This window comes from Zonotrichia leucophrys, chromosome 10 (genome assembly GCF_028769735.1).
Source record: "Zonotrichia leucophrys gambelii isolate GWCS_2022_RI chromosome 10, RI_Zleu_2.0, whole genome shotgun sequence".
NCBI classification, from domain to species: Eukaryota; Metazoa; Chordata; class Aves; order Passeriformes; family Passerellidae; genus Zonotrichia; species Zonotrichia leucophrys.
Window position 1 is genome coordinate 6184630 of NC_088180.1, and position 25847 is coordinate 6210476.

General features: G+C 40.4%; 1 protein-coding gene across 4 annotated transcripts in view; it reads left to right on the forward strand.

The window, feature by feature from the left end:
* The window catches only part of THSD4 (thrombospondin type 1 domain containing 4), a 242143-nt gene that overhangs the window by 205628 nt on the left and 10668 nt on the right, over positions 1–25847 (forward strand). For all 4 annotated transcript variants that reach the window (XM_064722037.1, XM_064722041.1, XM_064722040.1 and 1 more), the window contains 7 exons: positions 5352–5527; positions 10581–10677; positions 11536–11778; positions 14013–14142; positions 14871–15075; positions 15364–15537; positions 25335–25508. In XM_064722037.1, coding sequence (XP_064578107.1) covers positions 5352–5527; positions 10581–10677; positions 11536–11778; positions 14013–14142; positions 14871–15075; positions 15364–15537; positions 25335–25508 — 1199 coding nt within the window. The remainder of the gene's footprint in view (positions 1–5351; positions 5528–10580; positions 10678–11535; positions 11779–14012; positions 14143–14870; positions 15076–15363; positions 15538–25334; positions 25509–25847) is intronic.

The following is a 25847-nucleotide window of genomic DNA, read 5'->3' on the forward strand; positions in this document are numbered from 1 at the left end:
GGTTTCTCCAATTTTGCTTCTCATCTCACCAAAAAGACAGAAGAGGAAGCCCAGACTACTTAATGTGGTTTTGTTTCATGGGCTGTTACTAATACCTATCAGGGAAAACTGCTAAAAAACATGGGGAAATCCTGCATCCTCCTCTGACAGAGGCTCAAGATTTGGTACCATGCAGATTGACCCTGCACTTCCTTTGGAGATTTTACTGAAGCCATGGAGACTTCAAACCTGCTGTAGTGTCTGGGCCTGAACAGACTGTACAGCTATAGGGCAAATCTGGCTTTTTTCTCAAAGCCTATAATATTTATTAGCATCAGTAGTTAATTGTCTCTTCTGCTTTGCTGCCTCAGCATTTCCTTGAGCTGATGCATCAGCAGGGCTTTTGGAGTCAAACACAAAAAGGAACAGGCACAACTGAGAGATATGGGGGCTTCTCTCTGAGGGAGCTGGGGAAGCATTACTTCAGTGGATCCTCCAAAATGGAAAATGACTGTTTGCTGCAGTGCAGAAAAGGAGCATTTCTGTTTGCAGTGATTAACTGCAAAATAATTGTGTTTAAGCAAATAAACAGTATTTTCTTTTTGCAGGTAAAAAACCCCTGGACTATTTAAAAAGTGATAGTGGGATTTGCTGCTCTCATGATCATTAGGAAATGCACCCAAAAGATGTCTGCATTCTCAAAACTAAAACAACACTAAATTAGACCTAAGGCAGCAGAATAGGAATCTCTTGTACTTGCTTTTTTTGACACTGTCATGGTGGAGGGTAAAACCTGCCAAAGTGGGACCTCAGGACAAACTTGGCAAAATTGGTTTAATGAAATTCACTGTTTGAAATTTATTCCCCTTTGAAGCAAGATTTCTCTGTGTGATAACTCCCTAAGGAGAATATCTGAATAACTTATTGAGCAGGATTATGCTGTTGACCTGAAGTTCTGCTGTTAATATTTTAGATAAGAAAGAAAACTGTGCAAACCTTTCCTTGGAAATAACAGTATACTTGAATTATCATTTCCTTTTAATGGTGTTGGGAATCTGGTACTTTTATCTAATGCCTACTATAAAAATATTTAAGCAATTGCTTGAATGCTAATGCTAGCAATAAATACTATGTGTCATATTTATTTGCAATGTTATGACAACTACTCAGTTCATGGATAAATTCAGCAGTACCATTACAAAATAAGCATATGTCCAAGCTACTTAAAGCTGTAAGCAAAGATGTTTGTTTGATTTCTAAAAAGCAGATTTTAAAGTTTCTTCTAGGTAAAAAAATAAGTAATTTATTAATATATGTAATAAAAAATAAGTAATCTATGTAAGAATAGGGGTCTATATTATGGTGTAATTGTATAGAAAGCCGGACAACCAAAATTCTCTTCTCCAAAAGGACTAGAAGACAACTTCAGACATTGAAAAAAAACACAGAAAAAAATTCCAAAAAAATTATTCAGTGTCACAAAACACATCCTGCCTTCATGCCTGCCAGCCTTGCAAGATGGAATGCAATCAGAAGTAGCCACTGGTTGTAGGAGTTGCTCTGGTTAGCAGGCTGGGGTATGGCTGCTCAGAGTTAATGGCCAGCTCAGTGCCTTTGCTGCACTTTTCCACTTTCTGGACTTTTCCATTTGCTGCGCTTTTCCAACAAGCCCTTCCCTTCCAAGTTTCTCTTCCTGTTGCATTCCTCATGGTTTGTACCATGAAGCCAACTGACTTACTTCCCAGGAGATGTCACCAAAGGCTGTCTGTGGGGTTTAGTTGTACAAGAGCATCACCCTGCACAGATTTTTATAATGCAGTATGTGAGTATTTTAGATTTGTCTCTGAAAGCTCCATATCATGTATTTTTGTGCAGGAAAGATAAACAGGAGTAGTTGCATGTTTCTTTCACTTCTTTCTTCAAAGTGGTGACACAGAAGTAGTCTTGACTATTTACTGCAGCTGTGTCTGGGCACTTTCTTTAAAGGGGCTGGGAAAGTGGTGTTTCTGTAGAAAGCTAGTATGGCCAAGACATTCTTGACTTAACAGCAACAGGATTGAATCTTTAAAAGCTTTTAAAATAAAATACAAGGAAAAAGCTTCAAATGTGATATGTCAAGTAAAAATTTTGCTTGTGGTGTAAAAATAAGAGAGTTGCTGCACTTTGCCTGTAAGATGCTTTGGTTTTTGATTGGCAACTGCAAAGCAATTGCAGAGAGAGAGCCCCATCCGTGTCACCCACTCGCCTGTTGGAGGTGCCTTTGCTGAGGACCTTTATCAAAGAACATTTTATGATGTTTTTTCAGTCTTTGACTTGCACCTTGAGTGCATCTGCAGCTTGTGCAGGTTCCCTGGATTAAATCACCAGTGGGACATTTGCAGTTGAGTCCAGCAGCCAGGCTCTGCCCTGGATTCCCACTGGCCGCAGCTGCAAGGCTGTTCCCAGAGAGGGAAACTGCTCCCTGCTCCGTTCTGTGGGTCAGGACAAATGGGAGACACTTCATGTGTATGGGAAAGAACTTCAGTTCTGTCTGTCTGCAGCCTTAATAGGGCTTGTAAAGCAATTAAGTAGGACTTAGGACACTGTTCTCCCAGACAGAAAAGCCTTAGGACAGAAAAATATACTGTATTGCTCTGCATGTTAGTGCTGTTGCCAGATTTAAGAAGTTTCATTTTATTATTGGTACTGTGCCTATTTTGGGTGAAAATGTACTGCAAATAGTGAGGTACTACACCCACACCTAAAATATTTCTCTTCAGATATGGTTAGAAAAATAGGAGTCATTCAGCAAGAGACTTAAAATGCATAACAAACTGCTAATATGGAGAAGTTAATCAGAATTGTATCCAGAAATACTCCATATCACTCTGGGTCCTGAAATACTCCATATCACATAATGCAAAATATTATTGAAGGCCACTGTAAACAACACAGTTTTAGTTAAAAGCTGTTTCCAAGATGAAAGATAGATTAAATGGGCTACAGCATGTATGAGGAATTCCTCATGAGGACTTAATGGTAAAGCTTCTCATAATCTTTCATGCTTTGGCTAAAAATATTAGCACCATAAAAATTCTTCAGGGGGCAGACTTGAGGTGGTGGATGCAGAGTGATCAAAACATAAAAGAGGCACATTTTCCCTTTTTATGGAGAGGCCTCTTTCAAATGTGTCATATGATGGATTTGAAATGAAAGTTTAATGTGCACTCAGTTTTTCAGACAGCCATCTTTCTACAGCTTCATTATTAATAACAATCTTAGCCAGCTCTCTTTTTTTTTCTTGAGCTCTTGATGATTCATTTATCTTATTTGTTTAGCATCAATCTAAGAAAAAATACTCAGATCATAAAGTTAAGGAAGTGTTCCACATTAATAAACCAATGTAAAATCAGTCTCCAATACATTTTGCAGAAGTTTTTAATCCATAGTTGTTTGAATTAAAAAGTAAAAAGGTGTGAATAGCATATAAATAGCAAATAATGTGACTGGATTTCCTGTTTAGCCTGTGTGCAATATTTTTGAGCTGTAATTTTTCCTCTCAGCACAATATGAGGAATGATGAAGCCATTTCCATGGCTGTTATTGTATAAAATATTTTTCAAGTAATGTCCACAGTATAGAGATTATTTTGTTGGCATGTCAGTAAATGAGACCTAGGAAGCAAGTGGATGTATGGCAGCTCTTGGGAAAATAAGCATGTAGCATTAAGTAAAATAAAAGTTCAAAATGTGTGATTACATTTACAGGGTCAGATCCAAAGCCATTAAATTCATTGACATTTTTGCTTTTATAAAAATATTTCATCAATATTAAGCAGATTATAAATAGTTGAGTAGTCAGCAGCAACCCCTCCAAGTCAAAGTATTTTTGATTTTACAACCTAACAAGACAAGGGAGTGTCACTTTCCCTTCTCATGGGACATTCTGTTCTGAGTCCTGCAGCAAAGCACAAAGACTGCTTCTGTTGATTAATTAAGTTAATTCAGATGTCTGGAATATGTACAAAAAATTAGAGTTTTGTCTCTAATGTGTATTACTTTGGAATTAGTAACATAAATTTAATTTCCCATCATTTAGGCCATGCATGTAAGTTTTTCCTAGTCGCATAAATAGTTGTGTATAATGTTGAGAGCATTTTAACTGAGTTTCACTGTTCTTGAGACAGGGTGAAGAAGAAGCAAATTGGAATAACTGGGTCCTTGACCCTAATTTTTTTTAAGTTCAAAGCTTGTATCTTGAATTTGGATTTTAAAAAGTAAATTACCAAGCAAGATACAGCCAAGGGTATTACTGGATTTTGTTGTCTCTTTTAAAGTTTTTATTTAAAAGAAAATTAGTTTGTAATAAAATTGAAAATCTATGAGTAGAGCCTTTAGAGAAAGGGTTGTGTCATTCCTGTGTACTTAAGCAATGTCTGATAGGGTTTCAGCCCATATATATATATATCTATATATATATAAATAAATATAAAATAATGCGACTGTAATATTGCATAAACTATGCATATATGTGGCAGGAGTTTCTGACCTTAAGGACTGAAAATTATATTCACATAGATAAAGTAGGAATGAGGAGGAACAGAGGCTCCTCTGTCACCAAACCAGTGACTAGCCCATAATAACAAAGGGAAAGCACTGCCCAGCGGGACATTGAATCCATATTTTATCAATCCCTGGCTAGTATCTGATTTGCAAGTAACTTTCTTTATGCAAGGGATCCTACAGAGCATTTTCAGAATGCTCTGCACTCAAGCAGTCCTGCAAGTCAGGACTCTGCAGATGTTCTGACAAACTTGTTCTCAAAAGGAAGTGGAGGGACCAGCCAAAGGGCATCATGATGAATAACAGGAACATTTGGCAACTCAGGGTACTCATGTGCTCCTACACTGTTTGCTCCTTCTACATTGTGTAATACACTGGTTTTCTGTATCTGACTCTGTGATTTGTTCTGCCTAAATCACAAACTAGTCCATGCAATGGGAAGAAAGTGCAGGAAAACCACTTCCTTGGCATCCATGTGGGCTGCTGGCTGGCTGAGAGTCACGTGGCCACCTGGGAGAAACTGTTGGAAAAGGTTTCCAAGCTGTCTTTGATTTTTCTTTCTTTTCCTACAACATAAACATATGAAGTGTTGAGACACAGTTTTCTAAGATTGCTTTGTGCTGGATTTGTTGAGTTTTTTACTGATATAACTGTTTTCATCAGCTTTGTTGCCTGGCATCAGGAATACCTGAGAGTGTTCTGTGCAGCTGTGAGGAGCTGACTGGGCAGCAGTGTGGGAAGGGGCTGTCCTGTGACCAGTGCTTGTGTTTGTGTCCCTGCATGTGGGAAGGGGCTGTCCTGTGACCAGTGCCTGTGTTTGTGTCCCTGCAGCCCTGCGCAGCCGCTCGGGACGCTCCATCATCAACGGCAACTGGGCCATCGACCGGCCGGGCAGGTACGAAGGAGGGGGCACAATGTTCACCTACAGACGCCCCAATGAGATCTCCAGCACTGCAGGGGAGTCCTTTCTGGCTGATGGGCCAACCAATGAAGTCCTTGATGTCTATGTGAGTTAGTATTTAAATTATTCTTCCTGATGGAAAAGAAATTGTTCAGTTTGTGGTTAACACGCAACAGTAAAATGGTATTCAGTACCAACGCTTTGTTGCTGCAGTTTTGAAATGTTTGTTTTGATGTTTTACACTTGTTTCCTGTGGTATCTGTTTTGCTCCAGATCATAGGAAATCTTCATCAAGCCTTTTTCTCTCAGACTTAACTGATCCAGTAAAACCAATTGAACTTACTCAGTAAAATAGAAATTAGGCATACAAATGTTCAAGGCTTTTCTTTTGTGAACCGGATTTTTTCTGGATACTTTCCTATTGAAACAAATTTGGTATAGTTTAATTTTACAGTGAAGAAGCAAATACTTAAGCCAGACAAGGCCTCTCACCATCTCAGTTTCCTTTAAAAGAAACAAGTCCATAAACCTATAGAATGTAGGATTTGAAGCAGGGCAGTTTTAATATGAAGCTGTGATGGGAGACCATAGATAATGGCTATTTGAGAAAGGAAGACAGAAGACAAATTGTTTCTAAGAGGAAGAAATATTGAGAAAGCTTTTTACTTTAGATGGGATGGGTTTTTAGTTCATCATATTGAAATAAAAAACATAACTGGAATTGATTACAACTTCTTCCAAGATAAATGGTGTGTTCTGAAATTATACACTCCCACACAGTAAAATTCATTTCTTGAAAAAAATAAATTAAGGGAATAAATGATTCTTTCATACAGGCTTTTTTGTCCTTGAGTGCAGTGCGAGGTAGAAAAGTGAATGTGCTGGGTAATTCCATAGAAAACTTAATAGTAACTACCCTGATTACTAGGCTGGGAAAAGTTAGATGTTGCCAAAGTTATTTCCCATCTGCTATATGGTGTCTAATAAAGCAATGTAATAATTATGCTAACACTGGAATCATTAAGGTTGAAGAAGACCTCTAAGATCATCAAGTCCAAGATCCGAACTTCTTTTCCAATTGGTTGCAATGAATGACTGGGAAAAACCTGGAAAAATAAACAATTTTTCTCCTAAACTGTGCAATGCAGACTCTGTGTTTTTCAGATGTTTGTGTTTTTGTGAGGTTACAGGGTTTGTGAGTTGAGGCTTGGCTTTGAGTTTTCATGTTCAGCCAATTAATGCCTGGTATGTAATGACCCAGAGAGAAATGGGTTAGGAAATGGATTAAACATTTCCAAAGTAATATCATAAAAAAGCCTTAATTTTTGATGTTGTTTGATGTTTGTTTTGATGTTTGATATTGTAATGTTTTGGTTTAGGCTTAGGGAGTGTAAGAAAGCTGCCATGATGGGTGTAGCTTTGCCAGCTTTGCTCTGTGGCTGCTGCTGTGGGTTGCCACTTCTGATTTGACAGGACTCTCACCTGAGATGTTTTGGTTTGATAGGAGGAATGCTACAATTCAGTATAAAATGATAGTTTAGTCTCTTTTTTAATATACTGTGGGAAGATAAAGGTGAATAGTGCTAGATGCAAGAAAATCAATGCTCAGTATGACACAGCTTCTCTCCCAGGTTTGAGATGTGTAACCAAGCAGATACAGATGTCTTTTTTCAGACTTCATCTTACAGTGCCTGAGTTATGTAATTCTCCATTCACCCATACTCATGATCTCTATGCTCTGTGTAGAAAAATGAAGAGATTTGCAGATGAGAACTCCAAATGGCTTCTGTTCTATTTTTCTGAGATCATGCTGTCTTTCTTCCACTCTGAAATATAAAGTGAAAAGCTTTCTGATGTACAGGAGGTTATAAGTAACAAGAAGAAGAGATGCAAGTTCTGTCCAAGTGTGAAGTATACATTGCTACAAAGACTTGGGTCCACTAAGTCAAAGCAGAAGTGTTCTATCATTTCAAGTATTTTCCTGCAGGAAAGCTGGAACAATATGCTAATTAGGGACCTCATCAGTTAAGCTCTGTCTAAAATATGACTTTCAGTTGTTTTGAGAAGTATGATGGAAAAACCATCACATGGGAACCACTGGGAAGTTGTTCCTGGAACCATCTACAGAACAGGGTCCTGGCTCTGGAAGGGGAAGTGTACTGTACTGCTGAAGTTAGTTCACAGTTCTTGGTTCTCTCAGGACCACAAAGAGGGTGTATTTTTTGGATAAGAAAGTGACATTGGAAGGACCCAACCTTAAAAAAAAATACTGCAAGCAGTGCATTATTAACTGGTTCAGAAAAGTGAATACTCTCTGGGGGACAGCGTTTAGAGGAACAGCTATTATATTTGGCAAGGAAAGAGTGATTTTGACATAAGTTAAAACAGAAGTCTGAATCCCTAGTTGGTATTAATAGATACGAATTTAGTGAAGCCTTGAAGCATTAGTTGTCCTCTGCTGGGTCACTGGGCCATTAGGATAGCAGGACATTTTACTTCTAGGTCCAAGAATCCATGAGATTCATTGGTGAGAACCAAAGAGCCAGAGGTAGCTCTGATGTTTGCTTGTGGGTTTGTTGGTTTGGGTTTTTGGTTTTTTTTTTTTGTGTTCTGATTTGATTTGGTTTGGTTTTAAAGAGTACTTTGAGTATAGTCTGAGGCTTTTATCAGACTAATCTCCACAGAGAGTTCAGGCTAGAACATGTGTCAGTAGAAGCAATACTGAAGTAGTCAGAGCTAAAATAGTGGAACTATCAGCTCATGACACCCCTGCATTTGTAGTGTGGGTGTGCTCAGGCTCGGAGCAGCAGTGCAGTAGAATTCAGCTGGGAATGGAGTGTGCTGCTAACAGTTTGTAAAAGCTGTGCTAAAGTCGTGTCTTTCTCAGGTCCTGTTATGCCCAACTGTTTAAACAGCACACCCAGTGTAACAATGGCTGTCAGAGTCATGCTCCTGTCAGCTCACCTGGGCTTGTGCAGCAGCATTCTGAAAACCCTGGGCTTCATTTTCACATTTAAAGGAGAAAACTTTCTGGTTCCTGCCTGTGCTTTGTAAAGAACATATTGATGGAATTGTTGTTTGCTGTAAGACATCTTGGTTCAGTTGAAGATCAATTTGGAAGGGTGCAGGAGGGCTGCAGGTGATCTTCAGCTGCTGCTGCAGCAAGTCCATGGGCCTTGGGACCTGCTCCCTGATCCTTGCTGGGCACTGCTCCTGGGGAGGCAGCAGGACAGCCCCAGTTTGAACTGGGGAGTTACTGGGGCTCCATGGGTGCTGAGGGAGCTGCAGGTGCTGGAAGGAGCAGCAGATTTGCCATGGACACAGAGCAGTGTGTGCTGTGTGCAGGGGTCTCCTTGAGCCTCTGGGGAACCTGCAAAAGTGCAATAGGCTGCATGTGCAGGGCTAGGGGTTGTGGTGGTTTGGTTTTTCTGCTTTGTTTCTTCTTTGCTTTTGTTTCCTCAGGCATCTGTCAAATCCCTGCTATCTGAGAGTGTTTTGATGATCTTAGGACCATCTCTTCTGCTGCTGAGGCCTGGTGTGTGCCTCTGCTGCTCCCCTTGCTGAGGGGAGAGGCCATGGCTGGCACAGCCCACAGCACACCTTGGCCCAAGCATGGCAGGCTTAGGTTTTTCAGAGAAGATTTAGACAAACAGTTTCTCTGTGTCGTGGTTTGACCAGGAAGGAGTGGGAATTCTGGGAAGCTGTGGTCAAACCAATGAAGGTTTTGGGTTTGAGACTGGCGTCCGGTGTGGCCAGTGGGGTTTGGACACACCTCCGAGAATACACAGGGGTTAAAAGCAGGGCACTGCCCTTGGCACTCTCTCTTGGGACGTCGCTTCGAAGAGGTCAGATCTCTTCCCCCGTCCAGCCTTGCTGCTGGGCGGGGGAGGAGCAGCCATGCGGTAGGCCCGGGGCCTGGACAGAGAGGGGGGTTGAGGGGGCTTTCAAGGATGGAAGGGTGGAGGAGCCCCAAGAGACATCGAGCCCTCGGGCAGCCAGTTCCCCCCCCCCCCCGGAGAGAGAGAGAGAGAGAGTGCCCGGCCGGCCGCAGCAGCAGCACGTGTGGGAGTATCATCTCGTCCCAGGACAGACAGAGACTGAAAACTTTTAACCCTTTCTTGCATGATTGGGGCCTTGCAAAAATGCTAATCCTCCTCGAAGCTGAATAAGAAGGGAGATAAGAGATGAGATAAGATAAAGACCTGGCCCGAAGAATGTGGAGATGATTGGATGGGGAGAGATGATTTGGAGTGGCCTTTTGGCTGGACTTTTCTCGTGGCTATGGACTCAGTTGTTCCTGTGACACAGACTGCATTTAGGGGGAGGCAGTGCCTCAAAACCAGGAAGGTTCTTCGTGAGGACCCCCCGGCCCCAGGGGGTTGGAAAAATATGGGGGGACAGATGTCCCAAAAGCAGAGACTGTGCCTTTTTGGAGTGAGACAAGGCATCCTTGAAAGACAACCCTAAAAGCAACTCTGGCCATGTCTCGGTGGTGAGAGCACTGAGCATGGAAGGAACATGTCACAAGCGGCAAATGGACTTTCCGGGCGGTGCCGAAGTGACAGGGAAGCACACGAGGTTTCAGTGTGTTTCCACGAGAAGCCTATGGAACGAGAAAGACTCCTTTCCTCTTCATGAACTGAAGTTTGAGTATACTAAAGTGTCGTGCCGGGCTGGGCAGTTGGTGTTTTTTGGGAGAATGTATCGGATTGGGAAAGTCAGGGAGTGGGGAGGAGGAAAGTTTTTTTGTAAGGTTTTCAATTTCTTTTTTTTTCTTTCCCTATTTTCCTGTAGTTTAGGTAATAAAGTGTTCTCTATGTTTAAGTTAGAGCCTGTTTTGCTTATTCCTGGTCACATCTCACAGCAGACACCAGGGTGAGGCATTTTCATGGGGGCACTGGCTCTGTGCCAGGCTCAAACCATGACACTCTGCCATCAAAAACTAGCTCAATTTGCAAACACAGGAACTTGCATTTCCTTCTTTGCAAACAGTAACTTGTGTTTTCTTCTTTTTGCATTTTTTGGAGACAGTCATTAACCATTGCTTCTATCCCAACCAGTGATAAATAATGTTATGTAGCTGATCAGTTCAAGTTGATGTTTAAGTGTTAGTGACATAACAAGTGGAAGAACTCAATGTATGCTGATTTTCTTTTTAGATGATTCATCAGCAGCCTAACCCTGGTATACATTATGAATATATCATTCCAGGAGACAATGTCATTAGTCCTCAGTTGCTTGCTCACAGGAGGCCAGGTAAAATGTCACCATTTCCTTTTATCAAACACTTTTTGTCACTTATAAGCTTATGGAGAAATTCATGCCAATGAATTAGTGTAAATGCTGTGGGAGAGGCCCAGAATTTCACCCTAGATGTTAAATTTGAACTCACCATAGATTTGGTAAAACTTCAGTGAAGTAAAACTGGCAGGGTTTATTATGCTTTAGCTGGGAAGATTACTACTTTGAGTAGGAGTGTTGTAACCATGTCTCAGAAATTAAATAGAACATGATCTTTATTTTCAGAGTGTTTTTCTTTCTGAAATAATTTAAAACAACCCTCCACAGTTCCCCTTTCCTCTTGCAACTGGAGAGGATCAAACAGAACACTGTTCTCTTCCCAGGCAAGAATCTGGACAGCCCCTGCCTGAGCTGTGGGTATGTGCTGTGTGTGCACCTAGGAAGTTCTGAAGGACAGGAGAAACTTTGCAAGTGAATTTGCTCCTCACTTTAATGTTCGTGACTTGCTTTGACAGATTTCTGAGTGTTTGGTATGTTCATAATGAGGAGCAGCTGTGCTGTGACATGGGGAGGCACAGAATGCAGAGCATGGAACAAAACAAAAATGCTTTGGGAAATTTTGACACTGGGGGCATTAACTCTACGTTGTCTTTGGAGATTCTTCAGTTTTTAGTTTTTAATGTACTTGCTGGCTAAGACTTGGTTGTCTTAGTTTAAAACAACACAGTCTTTGCAGGTCACTATTAGGCAGTCTCTACATAGCAGATTAAAGCTGCTTCCAAGTTTAGTGATTCTCCAGTTCTAATTATTAGAGAATAATAACATAGACTAATAGGCTCATTGTTTTACTTTTCTATTATTGTCCATCATCAGGGGAGCCACTGAATGGTCAGTTAGGAATGCCAGAAGGTACAAGTCATGAGTCTGAGGATTTGCATAGAGAGACAGACATTCTCACTGGACAGTCAGCTGGAACTTTCCCAGTTATTCAGCCAGGAAGATTTCCTTCTCATCAGCCAGAAAACCAGGTGCCTGCTATGCAACCACCAAGACAAAACCGAGAATACAACTGGAAACAGGTTGGGAAAACTGAGTGCACCACTACATGTGGGAAAGGTAAGGGCTTTGTGTATGCACAAACATTGCTAGACCTGCTGTTTTCTGTTCTCTTACAATCAAAGGTCACATCACTTCTATTACTTGTGATTATATTTAAATCAGTAAAACCAGCAATATTAGAAATAGAAAGTGTGGAAACTATAAGGAAGGATACGGCATTTGTCTCTGAAAGGAAATATTTCAGCATTTTTGGCAAGCTACTCTCTCCCATGCCCTTGATACACAGCTACTTTCCTCAGCATCCTTTGGTATTCTTTACCATTCCTTTTGCCTCTCCAGCTTTGTCAGATACAGCCACCGGGCTTTTTGTGTCTTTGCCAACAGTTTTCTGACCTTCATGGGAAGATTTCACTGGCATTTCATCAGACAGATCTTTGTCTCATTGGATGTTGCTGGAGCAGCACTGATGTGACTACAGAAGTCTGAGGTTTTAACAGGGAAGAAGTGGGAAGGAAAAGGGATGGAAAGGGCCTGGTGAACTTTTGGGAAGTGATGCATAAACTGCTTGTATGTACTGCAGAGGTTAAGCTTTGCTGCCAGACATTCACAGTGACCACAGATTCAATAATGCAGAACACAAGCAATTACTTGGAAGAATAAGTTTTTTTGATGGTAAAAGTGAAATCTTTTGTACTATGCATAGCCACCCACCACCATACCATGAAACTGCAGCGGTTTAAAATAAACATGTACCAGTGTGGGAGCTCAGCTGACTGTCACCAGTTCATTTACATGTAGAACATTTGCTTCCTAATTAGTTTGAGAAGACACTTTGTAAATTTGGTCCAAGGCCAGATCGGTGTGCATGTTATAGCTACAGACAGCTGAAAAAATCCAGCAATATTGATAACAATCAAAATTCCTTCTCAGTTAAAAAAAAAGAAAACTCCTTGGAGAAATTACTGTAAAAGTACTAGAGCTAAAATACTACCAGTAAAATTCAGACTTCCTTAAGTCAGCCCTTTTGTGGAGAAAAATATTTTAGTTGGCATTTAGTCACACTGTGCTTTTACTACAAGTCATCTAGGCAGAATCCATAATTATCAATAATGTGTCTCCTTATTGGCTAACAGCAGTCAGTCTGTATCGACTACTGAGTGACTGAATTCCCATACTCAAGGTGAAATTCAGTATCTAAATCAGGTAATTTATGGTGCAGTTGCAGGAACACATCAGGGTAAATGTATTCTTCCTTTCCATCATAGAAATCTTAGTTGTGTATGCCATGGCCTTTATCAACATTGGCACATGGTTCTTGTTCTTTCTGCAGAGATCTGGTCACTCTTGGCAGTGGCATTAATGAAATCTGAGTCAAAATGAAGATAGCAAAACACTAGGACTTAAAAAACATTAAAATAAAAAAAATTAATTTTAGCCTCCTATTTACTCCATGAAATTTAGCAACAGAACTGCCAGAAATAAGTGTCTCTTTTCCCATTATATGAAGAATGTGTGCATGTTCTGATTAAGTTAAATTCAAAAGAAACTGGATCTTGAGAGCTGGATCCTGAGACTATTGAGAATGTATGAACATTTCTTGTGATCTTGCTGTGAGATGCCCCTGCCTCTCTGATGGCCCTAAGGCATTTCAAGCCAAACTAGGTTATATAGGCTGACAAAGAAAGGAGTGGAAAAATCAGGAAAAAAATCTGTACTATTTAAGGCTTTGTTTCATTTTGCGTCATTCAGTATAGAACACTTTCTGCTTTTTTCTTTCCTCTATGTTTTCCATTTTCTTCTACTTTATTTCTTCATGCAGAAATATAAATGATGGTTTTTAATTTTTTTTTTTAAGATCCACCAAAGTTAAATGACCTTAGGAAATTCCAAGTTGCAAGAAGAAAAAAATAAGTTATTTTTGTGCTACCTAAAGAATAGGGAGCTAAATTAACAGTTTTGATGAAAACCTGAGAGATTTCAAAGCACATTTGTAAAACTTTGGCTTAGAAAAAGACTTGATTATCTTTTTTTTACAAAGTGAAAATGCTTCCCATGAGAACTGCCACCATCTCTTGTCCTAGATTTCCATTTAAGATGACTGAGCAAATAGATCTGCTGGAATTTGGACATTGCAGAAACTGCTACCATGTCCTGTCAGCTCTTACATTTGGAAACATTGGATGAAACCTTTGTCTGTATTTCCTGTTGTCAATTTATCCTTTTCCTTTCTGCATCAATGTTGTGTGCTGCTGCTATTGCAATTCTTTACCTAACTGACTGTTTCATTTCAGGATCACAGTACCCAATTTTCCACTGCGTGAACAGAATCACTCACGAGGAGGTACCCGAGGGTTACTGTGACAGCAGCACCAAACCCATTCCAGAAGAGGAGGCCTGCAACCTCTTCCCATGCCCTGCTTTGTAAGATACTATAACTTAAGTAATATAAACCAATGTCAGTGGGATCTTGCATGTCAAGGGGGCTATTCTAAGTAGGAAAGTAGTTTAACTTTCTAAATACAAGAGTTCTGAAATAAAATGTGTAAACAATTTAGATACTTCCTTTAAGTGTGTGTCTTCATGCTTGTAAAGACAAAACTGAAAATAACGTATCTATACAAAGGTGACTGAATAAATACAGTGAAATTTTGGAATGAGAAGGATCTATCTAGAGATTATTTTCAGTCTCTAAAGTTAATTATATTTGTTTATTGTTTATCATTTACTATTTCAGTTTTACTGATGAATGAATGCCTGGATGCATGACGTGATTCTTGTGTTGCCTTTGCTGCAGAAAAATACAGCACATATTAAATATTTTCAGAAGTGTCATTAGAGCAGTAATATATATTACAGACACATTCTTGTAAAAACCAAGCAGCTGTTATGGGCTTGAGTAACATTTGCAATATGCCTTGAGACCATGAATTGTGCAATCTGTATCCATGCTCACAGTTACCAGCCTCTGCAGGAAGGCTGTGTAAACAAGTGTGTGATGGTGCCTCCTAAGGGATCGCTGCACACACAGAGACTGAGGTGGGATTTTATAGGATTCTGGACCAGCATAAGAATCATGTCATTCCGGTTCTATTAAGATCAGTGTTAGAGAATTATTTGTGGAACAAAGATATCCTTTTTTTTCACTGCAGCTGGGACATAGGGGAGTGGTCTGAGTGCAGCAAGACGTGCGGGCTGGGGATGCAGCACCGGCAGATCCTGTGCCGGCAGATCTACGCCAACCGCACGCTGACCGTGCAGCAGTACCGCTGCCAGCACCTGGAGAAGCCCGACACCACCAGCACCTGCCAGCTCAAGATCTGCAGCGAGTGGCAGATCAGGACTGAGTGGACCTCAGTAAGTAGGATCCATTCATTTGGGGTAGAATACCTCAAAATGAATACAAATTTTCTTCCAGGGATCACTAATCAAACATCAATTTGGTTTTGTCAAAACAAAGTGGAATATTAAAAACCTTGGAAATAAGCACATCTTAGTTCAATAAATCCCTGCTTAACTATGACCATTGGTTTCCCAACCAGAAAGATATCTTAGCAGGAATGAATTAACTGTATGAGCCCAGCTCCCTGGTAAACCACTGCAGTCCTTGCACAGAGCCCTGATGCAGCCTCCCTTTTGTCCCAGTGTTCAGTGCCTTGTGGAGTGGGGCAGAGGACTCGAGATGTGAAGTGTGTCAGCAACCTTGGGGACGTTGTTGATGATGAGGAATGTAACATGAAGCTGCGGCCAAATGACATCGAGAACTGCGACATGGGCCCCTGTGCCAAGAGCTGGTTCCTTACAGAATGGAGTGACAGGGTAAGGCTTCTCAGTATCTTTATCCTGACAAACCTTCTAAAACAAGAGCATCAGAATGTTAAAAATACACATCTGTATAGCCATAAAAGGAGTAATCTTATTTTCCATGTTTATTCTTGGTCTTTTAAACAGGCAAAGGCAAACAAAAAAATAATGATCCCAAGGACTTCTTGAGTTTGTGTTAAGATGCAAGAATGCCTAGAAAGGGCAAGCCTGTGGGTACATGGCCAAATGTCCAGACTTAGAATTGGCTCTGAGTCTGAACTTTACAAAATATTGAGTGTACTGAGATTTATTATTCTTCTTGCTTAGTGCTGACTCTCAAGATTCAGACTCTTAAAAGTTTCCCCACTGTTTTGTTAAGGGATATAGATTTGAGGCCTGATGTCTGAGTTTAAGTTCAACCCATAAACCAATTATCTCATAGGTGTGAAAAGAGTAGAACAACTTCATAAACTCAGGCAGGCTTGATTCAGGCTCTTTTATTTTGTGAACATGGATATTGGGGTTAATTTTCTTCCAATGAGTCAGATTCTCTGCATGAAAGCAGTAACACCAGTGGTGATTTAACTTGTTTCGTGATTGGGCTCAGAGTTGTTGTTCAGTGGTGATATTTAGATGCTTTCATTAAGAGTCTTACAAACATGGGCTGAGAAGAGCCTGATATTTTGGTCCCTCTTGTGGATGCTTGCATATCAGTTTCATCTGTAGGCAAGTCCAGCCTTCAGTCTGTCTTTGCTTTGACAGACAACATAATTTATCAGTGAAGCTGTAAGATTACATTCATGACTTCATGATTTCATTATTTAGATCACTTTGTGATAGTACCTCTGAAAACCAGGAGTGTCAGGCTCACAGGCTGGGCATTAGCTTGGACACTCAGATTTTCCACGTGGTTGTGATGCCAAGATGGAGCAGGAACTTCACAAGTAGGGCAGGTACCTGCTATGTCACAGAACTTTAAAAGGCTAATCAGACTCTTGTTACAAGGTCTGCAAAATTTTCAGCCCTCAGACAACTCAAATAGATTTTATAAAGGAAACAAAACTATGGACTATTTAATCTGTGTCATTATGACTTTTTTTTTCCAGTGTATGCTCCTGCATAGTATGGACAGAATGATACCAGGAGAAGCAGAGGTATCAGTGCAAAGGGCAGAGATTTTGCTATAGGGAAATGGCAGTGCTTTTTTTTTCCTGCTTTTTTTCCCCCCTCACAGATCTGTTCTTTCTAGAGTGCTGTTAAATCCATTATACCCTCAAAGACATCATTTTGCCCAGCTGCTGTTGTCCAGTGCAATTCCACCACATAAAGCACAGACATTACATTGAAAACTCTAGCACCATCCTCTTGATTATTTCACACTGATACTTAGTTCTCTGCAGAATTAAAAGCAGCTTTTGAGCTGAAGGTTATAACTGTAGAATGTTATTATGCTTATTTATACATGTTAAATGAGACGTAGAAGTGAAGCAGGTAATGTGGAAAATGTTGGAGGTTTTTTTTTTTACCACAGACTTTTTAGGGCTGGAGAGTAAAGAATGGATTTTGTTACCTTCTCAGTTTGTATAAGTGTACAGATTAATTTCTTCCAAATGCTTGCTACTGTAGTTGGCATTATTCACCATCACTTCTGCCAGGAGTGGGTTTGGAGTTTGATTCACAAAGAGGATGTAAGAAACAGCTTATTTCAGGAAAAAAAGTAGATTTGAGGTGAAACATGCAGGATCTCCTAAGATTCACACATACCTCATAACTGGGATGTTGAGACATTCAGGGGCAGGCAGTGAAATACAGCAGCAGTGAACAGCTTTGCAAGGTCAGGTCATTGGCCATTAGCTGTCCTCTTGTGCCTTGAAAGGGCTGAAGCTTAGGAGCAGAAATTTCTCTTTCTTTGTACAGAAGTATGTTTCTGTTGAAAAACAAGAGAATTCTGTCATGGAATAGAAATGGTCATTCCCAGGTATATGGGCTTTGCATGTGTCATTTCCCAAAACAATTCCTTAAAAAGTACTCTAAGCCAAGCCACACTTCAGCAATAAGCATAGATCAGCGATGGGCAGCCACAAATGGTTCAGATAAGCAGCCAAAAGTTCAAATGCTTTAAAAAAGCTTGTTCAAACCTCTTGAGTCTGCAAAACTGTGGTGGAAATCTCACAAGAACAGACCTTCTTTGTGAGATTTATTACATGCCTACTTTAAGTCCCAGCTGGAAATACCACAGAACAGTCTTTCCCATTGTATTTTGACATTTCAGCCATGCCTAGAAATAAGAGGTAAAAGAACTTATCATAACTTATGGAACTTTGAAATGGTTGAGTTCAAACTTAGTTACTGCTGGAAGAGAAGGCCTTTTCTGAACCCACTTTGCAAACACTTCATGTGTACAGTTGCACATGCAGCAAGTAGAGATTTCCAGAAGCCTGTCAGAGATTGGTTAGGCACATACTTCCTCTTTCAGCAAGGGATAGATCAGACTTCCCTGTCTGGATTGATGGGATGCATGGGCTATTACAATATAGCCTGGGTTAACTAGCAAAACATCAAGAAAAAAAAGGCAGCAACATAGAAAATTGCCACTGTCTTTGCTGCAGCAGATGTTCAATTTCAGCATTTCGTATTTGTGCAGAATTTGACATGGGTATTCTTTTACACTGTTTTAAGAAAAGAAAGTGATCCAATATAGGAATGGTGAAGAGATTTTGTTATCTTATTTTACTGAGACCATGCAAAATTTTAATTGATGCAGAAATCATGCTAGTTACCTGTATTATCATTAATAGTTTCTGTGGTTCTGAACTAGTAACTATCATTACTTTTCCCTAAATGTGACTTCAGCAATATTACATATATGCACTTAAAAAATCTGTAGAGCATATACAAATTTGTGTGTAGGAGTTGTGTTTCCTTCCCAGGGGTGGGCTATATGTTGCTTTACCCTGTAAATAACACTTGGCTGCCTTCTTGCCCTGTTCTCCAGGCTTGTTTTCCCACAATGTATTTATGTGTTTTATGGGCCACCTGTTTCGCCCCATGGCATTGACCTCCTTGGTGTTGGTTTCTGCACACACTGAATTTTTATATATGTAACTAAAAACCCTTCATGTTCCTAAGACAATGCAGTTCTTGATTTGTGGTATTTTGATAAACAGGTATCAGAGTCCATTGAGTGTATGTTACACAAACAAGGTGTGTGGCCACCATGTGCGCTCTGGAAAGGAAGGGAGGAAAAGCAATTCATTCTTGGGAAACAAACACTTCTTTTCTGAAGTGTATACTCCTGTTCCTTGTATGGGAAATAGGTCTAAACACCATCTATTGATACCCCCAGGCTCAGTCTTGAGAGAAGCAGAAATTTTCACGCACTTCAATGGAAAAGATTACAGGTTAAAAGTCTGTAGTAGCAAAGTGAAACTGGTTGGTCTTACTTTGTCTGTGCCTGTCTTTGCATTTATTGCTCTTTCTTGGGCATAAATAAGACAATTAACTTAAGTTTCATGGCTTTGACTTCTGTATGATCTTTAACCTCTTTTGCCTATAGAGAGTCTGGACAAACTTTTGTGATATTTTTATGTGCATTTGTAGAAAGATTGCTTCCTGTCTCATAATTCTCTAAAGATGTCATCCTGCATTAAAGCAGCAGAGTTCCACCAAACAGCGTCCATTAATCAGTAGAGGAAATCTGGTGAACCTTACTGAACTTAGCAACAAAATGGGATTGATGGGAGCAGATGAGATTCTTGCAAACATTTCACATGACTGATTCTTTGACAGCTCTAATTGCTGGAAAGTTTATTTCTCCTATGGGTCAGGAGTGGGAGACTTCATTCTCCTGATTTACAGCAATAGGAGACTCACCAATGTTTCCTTCAGCTAACTGGAGCATTTCCCTCCTGCATTTTTGTTTATTCCTCATTGCCATCTCCTCTGTTCATTTGTTTCTCATTTTATGTTTAGAGCCTACTTAGAAAAGAAGCCAAAATACAAACGATTCTTAGATGTTAATGAGATTCTGCGGCCAAAATAAAATCTTGGGAAGAAAGGAAAAATGCTGCACATCAGGGAACATAATCAAAACAAACCAAACACATGCTCTGGATTTCACTCTTCATTAAAAGGAGTAACAGCAATGCTTCTGTAATAATCTCCTGCAAAAGAGCTGTAGTAAAAGGAGAACTTCATAAAAATCAATGCATTATTGCTCTCAATTCTAAACATTGCCTAAAAGGTTCAAGTGTGTTTGTTGACCAGTCAAATCTGGAACTACCAATGAATATTGTAGCTTACACTCTTCTTTCACTGCTTTTTATTTAAATCTGCATACTTTACTTAAAATCTCCTGAATCATGGGGAAAAAAAGAAAAACCACCATTAAGCTTGTGCAAGAGTTAGTTATTTTTTATTATCACTCTTTATTTGTTTTAGTATAAAATAAAAACAAGATAAAGTATCCCTTTTCACTGATTTCATGTGGGATTTATATGGAAATAGGTTTGCATTCTTTATGTATAAATATGTAACTCACTTCATATTTGCAATGAAACGTAAAGCCAGGAGGGTTTGATAGAAGGTGGCCAAGGTCTACAGAGATTTGTGTTTCCTTGTGACCTGGCCTTGCCATGCCGCAGTTCAGCCCCTGAAGCCTGCCTGGCTGTACCTGTGTCACAAGGAGGGTGGCAGGGCCCAGGCGTCACACAAGATCAGTGACCAGGCAGGGGCAGGGTCAGAGCAGGGACAGAGCCCAGGGTCAGACCCAGCCCAGCCACCCTGGTGGCACATCTGTGGGCATGGGGCAGAGCCAGGCCAGACCCAGCCACCCTGGTGGCACATCTGTGGGCATGGGGCAGAGCCAGGCCAGACCCAGCCACCCTGGGGCAGAGCCAGGCTCAGGTTGGAGGGAGCCCCAGGGGAGGGATCGAGGAAGGGCAGGCTGTGGCCAGGCAAAGGCACCTCTCTGAGGAAACACGGGCAAGGACTGATGGAGCAGAGGTTAAAGGGGCCTTGAGCAAGGTGTGCCTGGGACAGGTGAGGCTGGGCAGGGCCCCTTCAGTCAGGCCCTGGGCAGTGCTGACAGCTCTGCAGGGAGGGGCACGGTGTGAGCCAGAGCACAGAGGTACCTTCCCTGCTGCTGATCACTGAGGGGACTTTGGTGCTGCTGATCACTGAGGGGACATTGGTGCTGCTGATCACTGAGGGGACATTGGTGCTGCTGATCACCTGAGGGGACATTGGTGCTGCTGATCACTGAGGGGACACTGGTGCTGCTGATCACTGAGGGGACTTTGGTGCCGCTGATCACTGAGGGGACATTGGTGCTGCTGATCATTGAGGGGACATTGGTGCTGCTGATCACTGAGGGGACTTTGGTGCTGGGCTTGGACGGTGCCATGGAGCTGCTGCACTGACTCAGCACTTGCTGCATGCATAGATCCACTCTGAAGGGAAACTATAAGTCTAGGTATCAGAAAATGTTTTGACTGTGCAAAAAGATGTTTCTTCCTTCACTCCCTTTTAATAATTTTTTTTTTGTAAGAAATCAAGGCAGCTCTCAGTGGGTTTATGTCCTTTGAAAATCAGCCCCCATCTTCTGTGGCAGAAATGATCTTCTGAAATACGATGCTGAGTGTATTATTGGAAAAACAAAGGTTACATAATCTGTCTAAAATCCCTTCTGAAATGGATTTTCTCAGAGTAGGTCAAATAATGTTAGGGAGTTTTATAAATGTATTTGAAACATAGATTTTTTTTTTTTCTGCAGTAACATCAGGCAGATGACTGTAAAAGTCTGTACTATCTTGTGGGAGATAATTAAGGTGATGAAGGTTAAAAGTGTGGTAGACAGAAATCCTGCACAAATGGGGCTGTTTTACTCAAACTCAATTGGTTGTTATTTAAAACTTTAATTAAGGCTAGCAGTGATGCTGAGGCCTGTGTGAAAGCTCTCTGGAGGCCCAGGAGAATTCCTGCTGCCACTCTCCTGTGCTCTGCTGCCCCATTTGAGTGCAGTGACTAGGGCTGGCACGTTAGTGAAGGGGAACTGGCACTGCTAAAAGGGATTTTCCTGCTCTACCCTTGTGTTGTAGCTGTGACAAAAATTCAGGCTTCCACTCAGAGTTTTCCAAGTTTGCAGGAACTTGCCTTATTTTCCTGGACTGCTGCTCAGCTGCTTTCCGACAAGTATCAGAGCCCTGAATGAGGGGTTTTATTTTTAGTTTTTAATGGGTATGGAAAGCTTCTGAAATTGAACTCATGAGGGAAGGACCTCAGGAAGAGGAAAAATGGCAGACTCCTTAAAACACAGACGGAGGTTTCTGAGGAATTTGTGCCAATTAAAACAAGACTGTGAAACAAAATATCTTTAATAATAGGACAGAATAAAGTTGCAGCTTGTGAAAGTTCCTCATGTTTCACAATGTTATGTTATGGCAGTTACTGTATATTAATGCAACAAATCAATGGCACCAAATTGAAAGTAATGGGTGTGTCAATTGTGAAAAACAAGGGGAAAAGATTCATTACCCAACTCCCTACACCCTGCCTTGGACCTTAGAAATCTATGGTTTCCACAGGGAAGATTTTTTGTTGAAAAGGAGATAAAAACATTTTTTAAAAAATGCATAATTTGAAACATTCAGGTTTAAGTTTGCTTTGTAAATCCTTAGAGAGTAGTTAATCTGTAGTAAAATCTTGCAGCAGAGAGTGGAACAACCATCTATACCTTCCCATTTGGTATTTCCTCTGTTATTTGATATGCAAGCCTCGTTCATAACATAATCATTTAAAACATAAGACTAGGGAGATTTTCTGGATGACTTTACAGACTAAATTTGTTCCCAGCTCTTGTTTGAAAAGCAGAAAAGCAAACTAGATTGTCAAATGAAAATTAGTTATCAATAAGAAAAGTATTTGCAGAGTATATGCATAAGTTCTCTCTGCTTAATGTAATTGGGCACACTTGGAATGGGAACAGCCACAGAATTGATTTCTGTAGGTTTGAGTGGGAGCCAGGGTGTGGGGCTCAGCTCACCTGTGAGTGGCCTGTCTGAAATGGGTGTAGTTTAGCTGTAGTTTAGTTGTAGTTTATGTGAACAGGAAAATGTTCACTACTAGCACAATTTACATTATTCTTGTCGTTTCAAGAATTTACCAGTTTACCTTGAAAAGGACTCCTTAGCCATGAAATTGGTTTGCTGAGCAGGTGAATCTCTTTTACATACGTGCTTGAAGGTGGAAAATTTTGTTGTGCACAACCAACAGAAAAGGTTTATTATGTTACTTCTAGGCATAATTTAAGAGATGCTTAATTACTTGATCTTGCAGATGGAGGAAGAAATCTGAGTTTCCAGTTTTTTCAAAATTGTACTTTGTTAGAAAAATTGCTTCTAAAGAGATGAATCACTTCTTTAGTTCCCTAGGTATTCCATTTCAGCAAAGCTTTGCTACTCTATTTGAACATCTTGTGAAAGAACTCAACTTGCTGATAGGAAAAGTGGTTTTCTATTCTGTATCAGTGAAATAAGTGTAACATGACTACATGTTTCACACAAGTAACCAGTGTTCCTCCCCGCAAGTGAGTGAAGAGCAGTTTGCTCCCAATGGCATTTTCAGTCCCTGGGCTCCCTCAGGAAGATGAGTGACTGTGTTGGTTGGTCCTGTTGTTAATAGTGGTGTTGGCATGGCATCTGCTGTTCTGCAGCTGAACTATTGGAAGTGAACCCTGCCACTGTTACCAATGGCAGCTAAATCAAGTTAATGGTCAGCTTTTTGTCTCATTACCAGTTTTTTGACTCATTCTTGGTCAATAAAATCTTTAAAATGTTCTAATGCAGAGTTATATTCATTCACAAGGAATGTGGTGCTCATTGTGGAAGTAATACACAGTTTCTCCTAATTACATTGTATGTCAAAAATAAAATCTCAAATAGCAATCAAATGCATCTTTTTCTATCATACATTGCATATTTATTTGTGGGTTTCTTTGCATGTAAAATATAATTGCTTTGTTTAAATTCTGTTGTGTACATATCTTTCAGTAAGCTGCACATAGGTTTTTCTTCTTTGTTAATGGTCTATACACAGAATGCTGCATGCATTTTAACAGAAAACAAAAGAGAAGATCAAGAAATAATTAAGCAACAAAGGAACAGTCAAACACGAGACTTTATTTCATTGGCATGTTTCTGTTTTTTTAAATGCCAATAGTTTGATGCTGCTTAGGACAGTGAAATACCAGATACTTTCCTGCTTCAGTAGATGAAAGAGCAAACTCTAAGGGCATAAATGGAATTTATCCTGTGATTTGTGAATGACATGCATACTGTCTCTGAATAAGTGACATAAGAATCTACATATCACTATTTAGTAAGAGCTTTCAGAATTTAGCAGTGTAACTTTCAGGATGGTGAACATTAGTTACTGGAAATTCATATCATTAAAAAGCAACATTGAATGGACATAAGCTTCTATGGCCATCTCTCCTAAAATTTAAAACTTTCAGGTGAAACAGGCTGGGCAATAACTCGTGGTAGTTACAGTTACTTACTGAGGACTTACCCGGATCTTTTGAAATGACTTGTCAAAATAATTTCCATTCTTCTACTTCACTGTGCTGTCAGACTCTGTCAGTTTGTTATATAGAAGAGTTCCAGGATGTGCTGTGCAGTCACTTTACTCCCAGTGCCACAGCCCTCAGAGCTTTCCTGGCCTTGTCCTTTCAGCCAGTGTAAGATCCACCTGGCTGACAGCTTGAATGAGAAACCTGGAGAGCAAAACAAAGGCTGAAATAGGACTGCTGTCCTGTTTTTATTGAAATTATCCATCCTCAGAGCTACTAATTAGTGTGAAAAAAGATGAATAAAATGAAAACTGGAAGAATTTATGGACAGGGAGAAGACAGGAAAAGTGAGAAAGCTAACAAAAAGCTGTAAACCAAGAGATTTCTTTCTTAGCTAATCCTTTCATTTTTGACTGTAAGGACAAGGTACTACTTGTAGTGTTTTCAGAAGTATGAAACTGTAAGGCAATTTGCTACAGCTGAATTACAAGTAAAAATAATTGACTTTGAATGAATGAACTTCCATGACTGTCATTGTCATTTCCTGTGCTGTAAGAGCCTAAATGTGGGATATGGGACTCCAGGCAGCTCTTCAAATGCAGTTTATTCCATCCAAGAGGTTACAGCAGTCCAGGGTCAGGATGACAGAGCTGTGCCCACAGCTGTCAGCTCCAGCTGCAGGCAGGCCTGGAGACCCTTTGGTTTTGGTTACAATGCATTCTATACTTTGCTGAGCATTTTAATACAGTAGAACCAATCTATACCTTAACTTTTATCTATAGGCTCTCATAACTAGTATAATTACCATATTCATGTTACTGTTCTCCAATCACTAAAAGTTAGTACATTACAGTTTAAGCTAGAAGTTGTTTTTCAGTTTTCTTGCAGTTGAAAATTCTGAGATCTTTTTTCTATTTGCAACATTTGCTGACTTGTTTGCCTTTGCTATCTTTCTGCTTGGTTAAAACATCTTTTTGTTTGAGGTGTGTTTATCCTTTGCTCTAAGTCATAAAAACCCCTTCTAACTAACACACCCTTTGCCTCCTTGGTTATCCAGTAAAACTGGCTCAGCAATTCTTTTCTTCTACATCAAAACTTGCTTCCATCTCAATTCCTTCTTCAGGTTCCACATGTAAAAATCTTTCTGCTAAGCATACATATCTGTGAGACTTTCATGTCAAACTTCCATCCTTCCCAGCATGCAGTCTGAGGGCTCACAGTGTCCCTGTCGTGTCTCCCGCAGTGCTCGGCAGAGTGCGGGGACGGGATCCGCACACGCTCCGTGCTCTGCATGACCAACCACGTCAGCAGCCTGCCCCTGGAGGGCTGCGGCAACAACAGACCCGCGGAAACAACGCCCTGCAACAACGGGCCCTGCGCTGGCAGGGTCGAGTGGTTTGCTGGGGGCTGGACACAGGTAAGCCAGGCACCAAGTCTAACGTCTGTTGCTTTTCTGCTGGTATTTCACTTTAAACTTGTATTTTGATGCAATCAAGACGTGTGCCATAAGGTATTTCTTCATCTCTCTGGAGTATTTTTTGGTATTTTAGAGTATCGAAATACTCTAGACACCAAATATAGCTATTTGGTATCTAGAGTATTTCTCTCTTTGGTATTTTTCTCTGTATTTTACTGAGTTGATGTTCAATATTTTTCAGCATCTGCTGAGTTTTTTTACTTTGATGAAAAGAAAAAAAATTGCTTTTCTTCTCCTCTCTATCTTCATTTTTTGTTTTTCACCTACTGACCCAGTGTA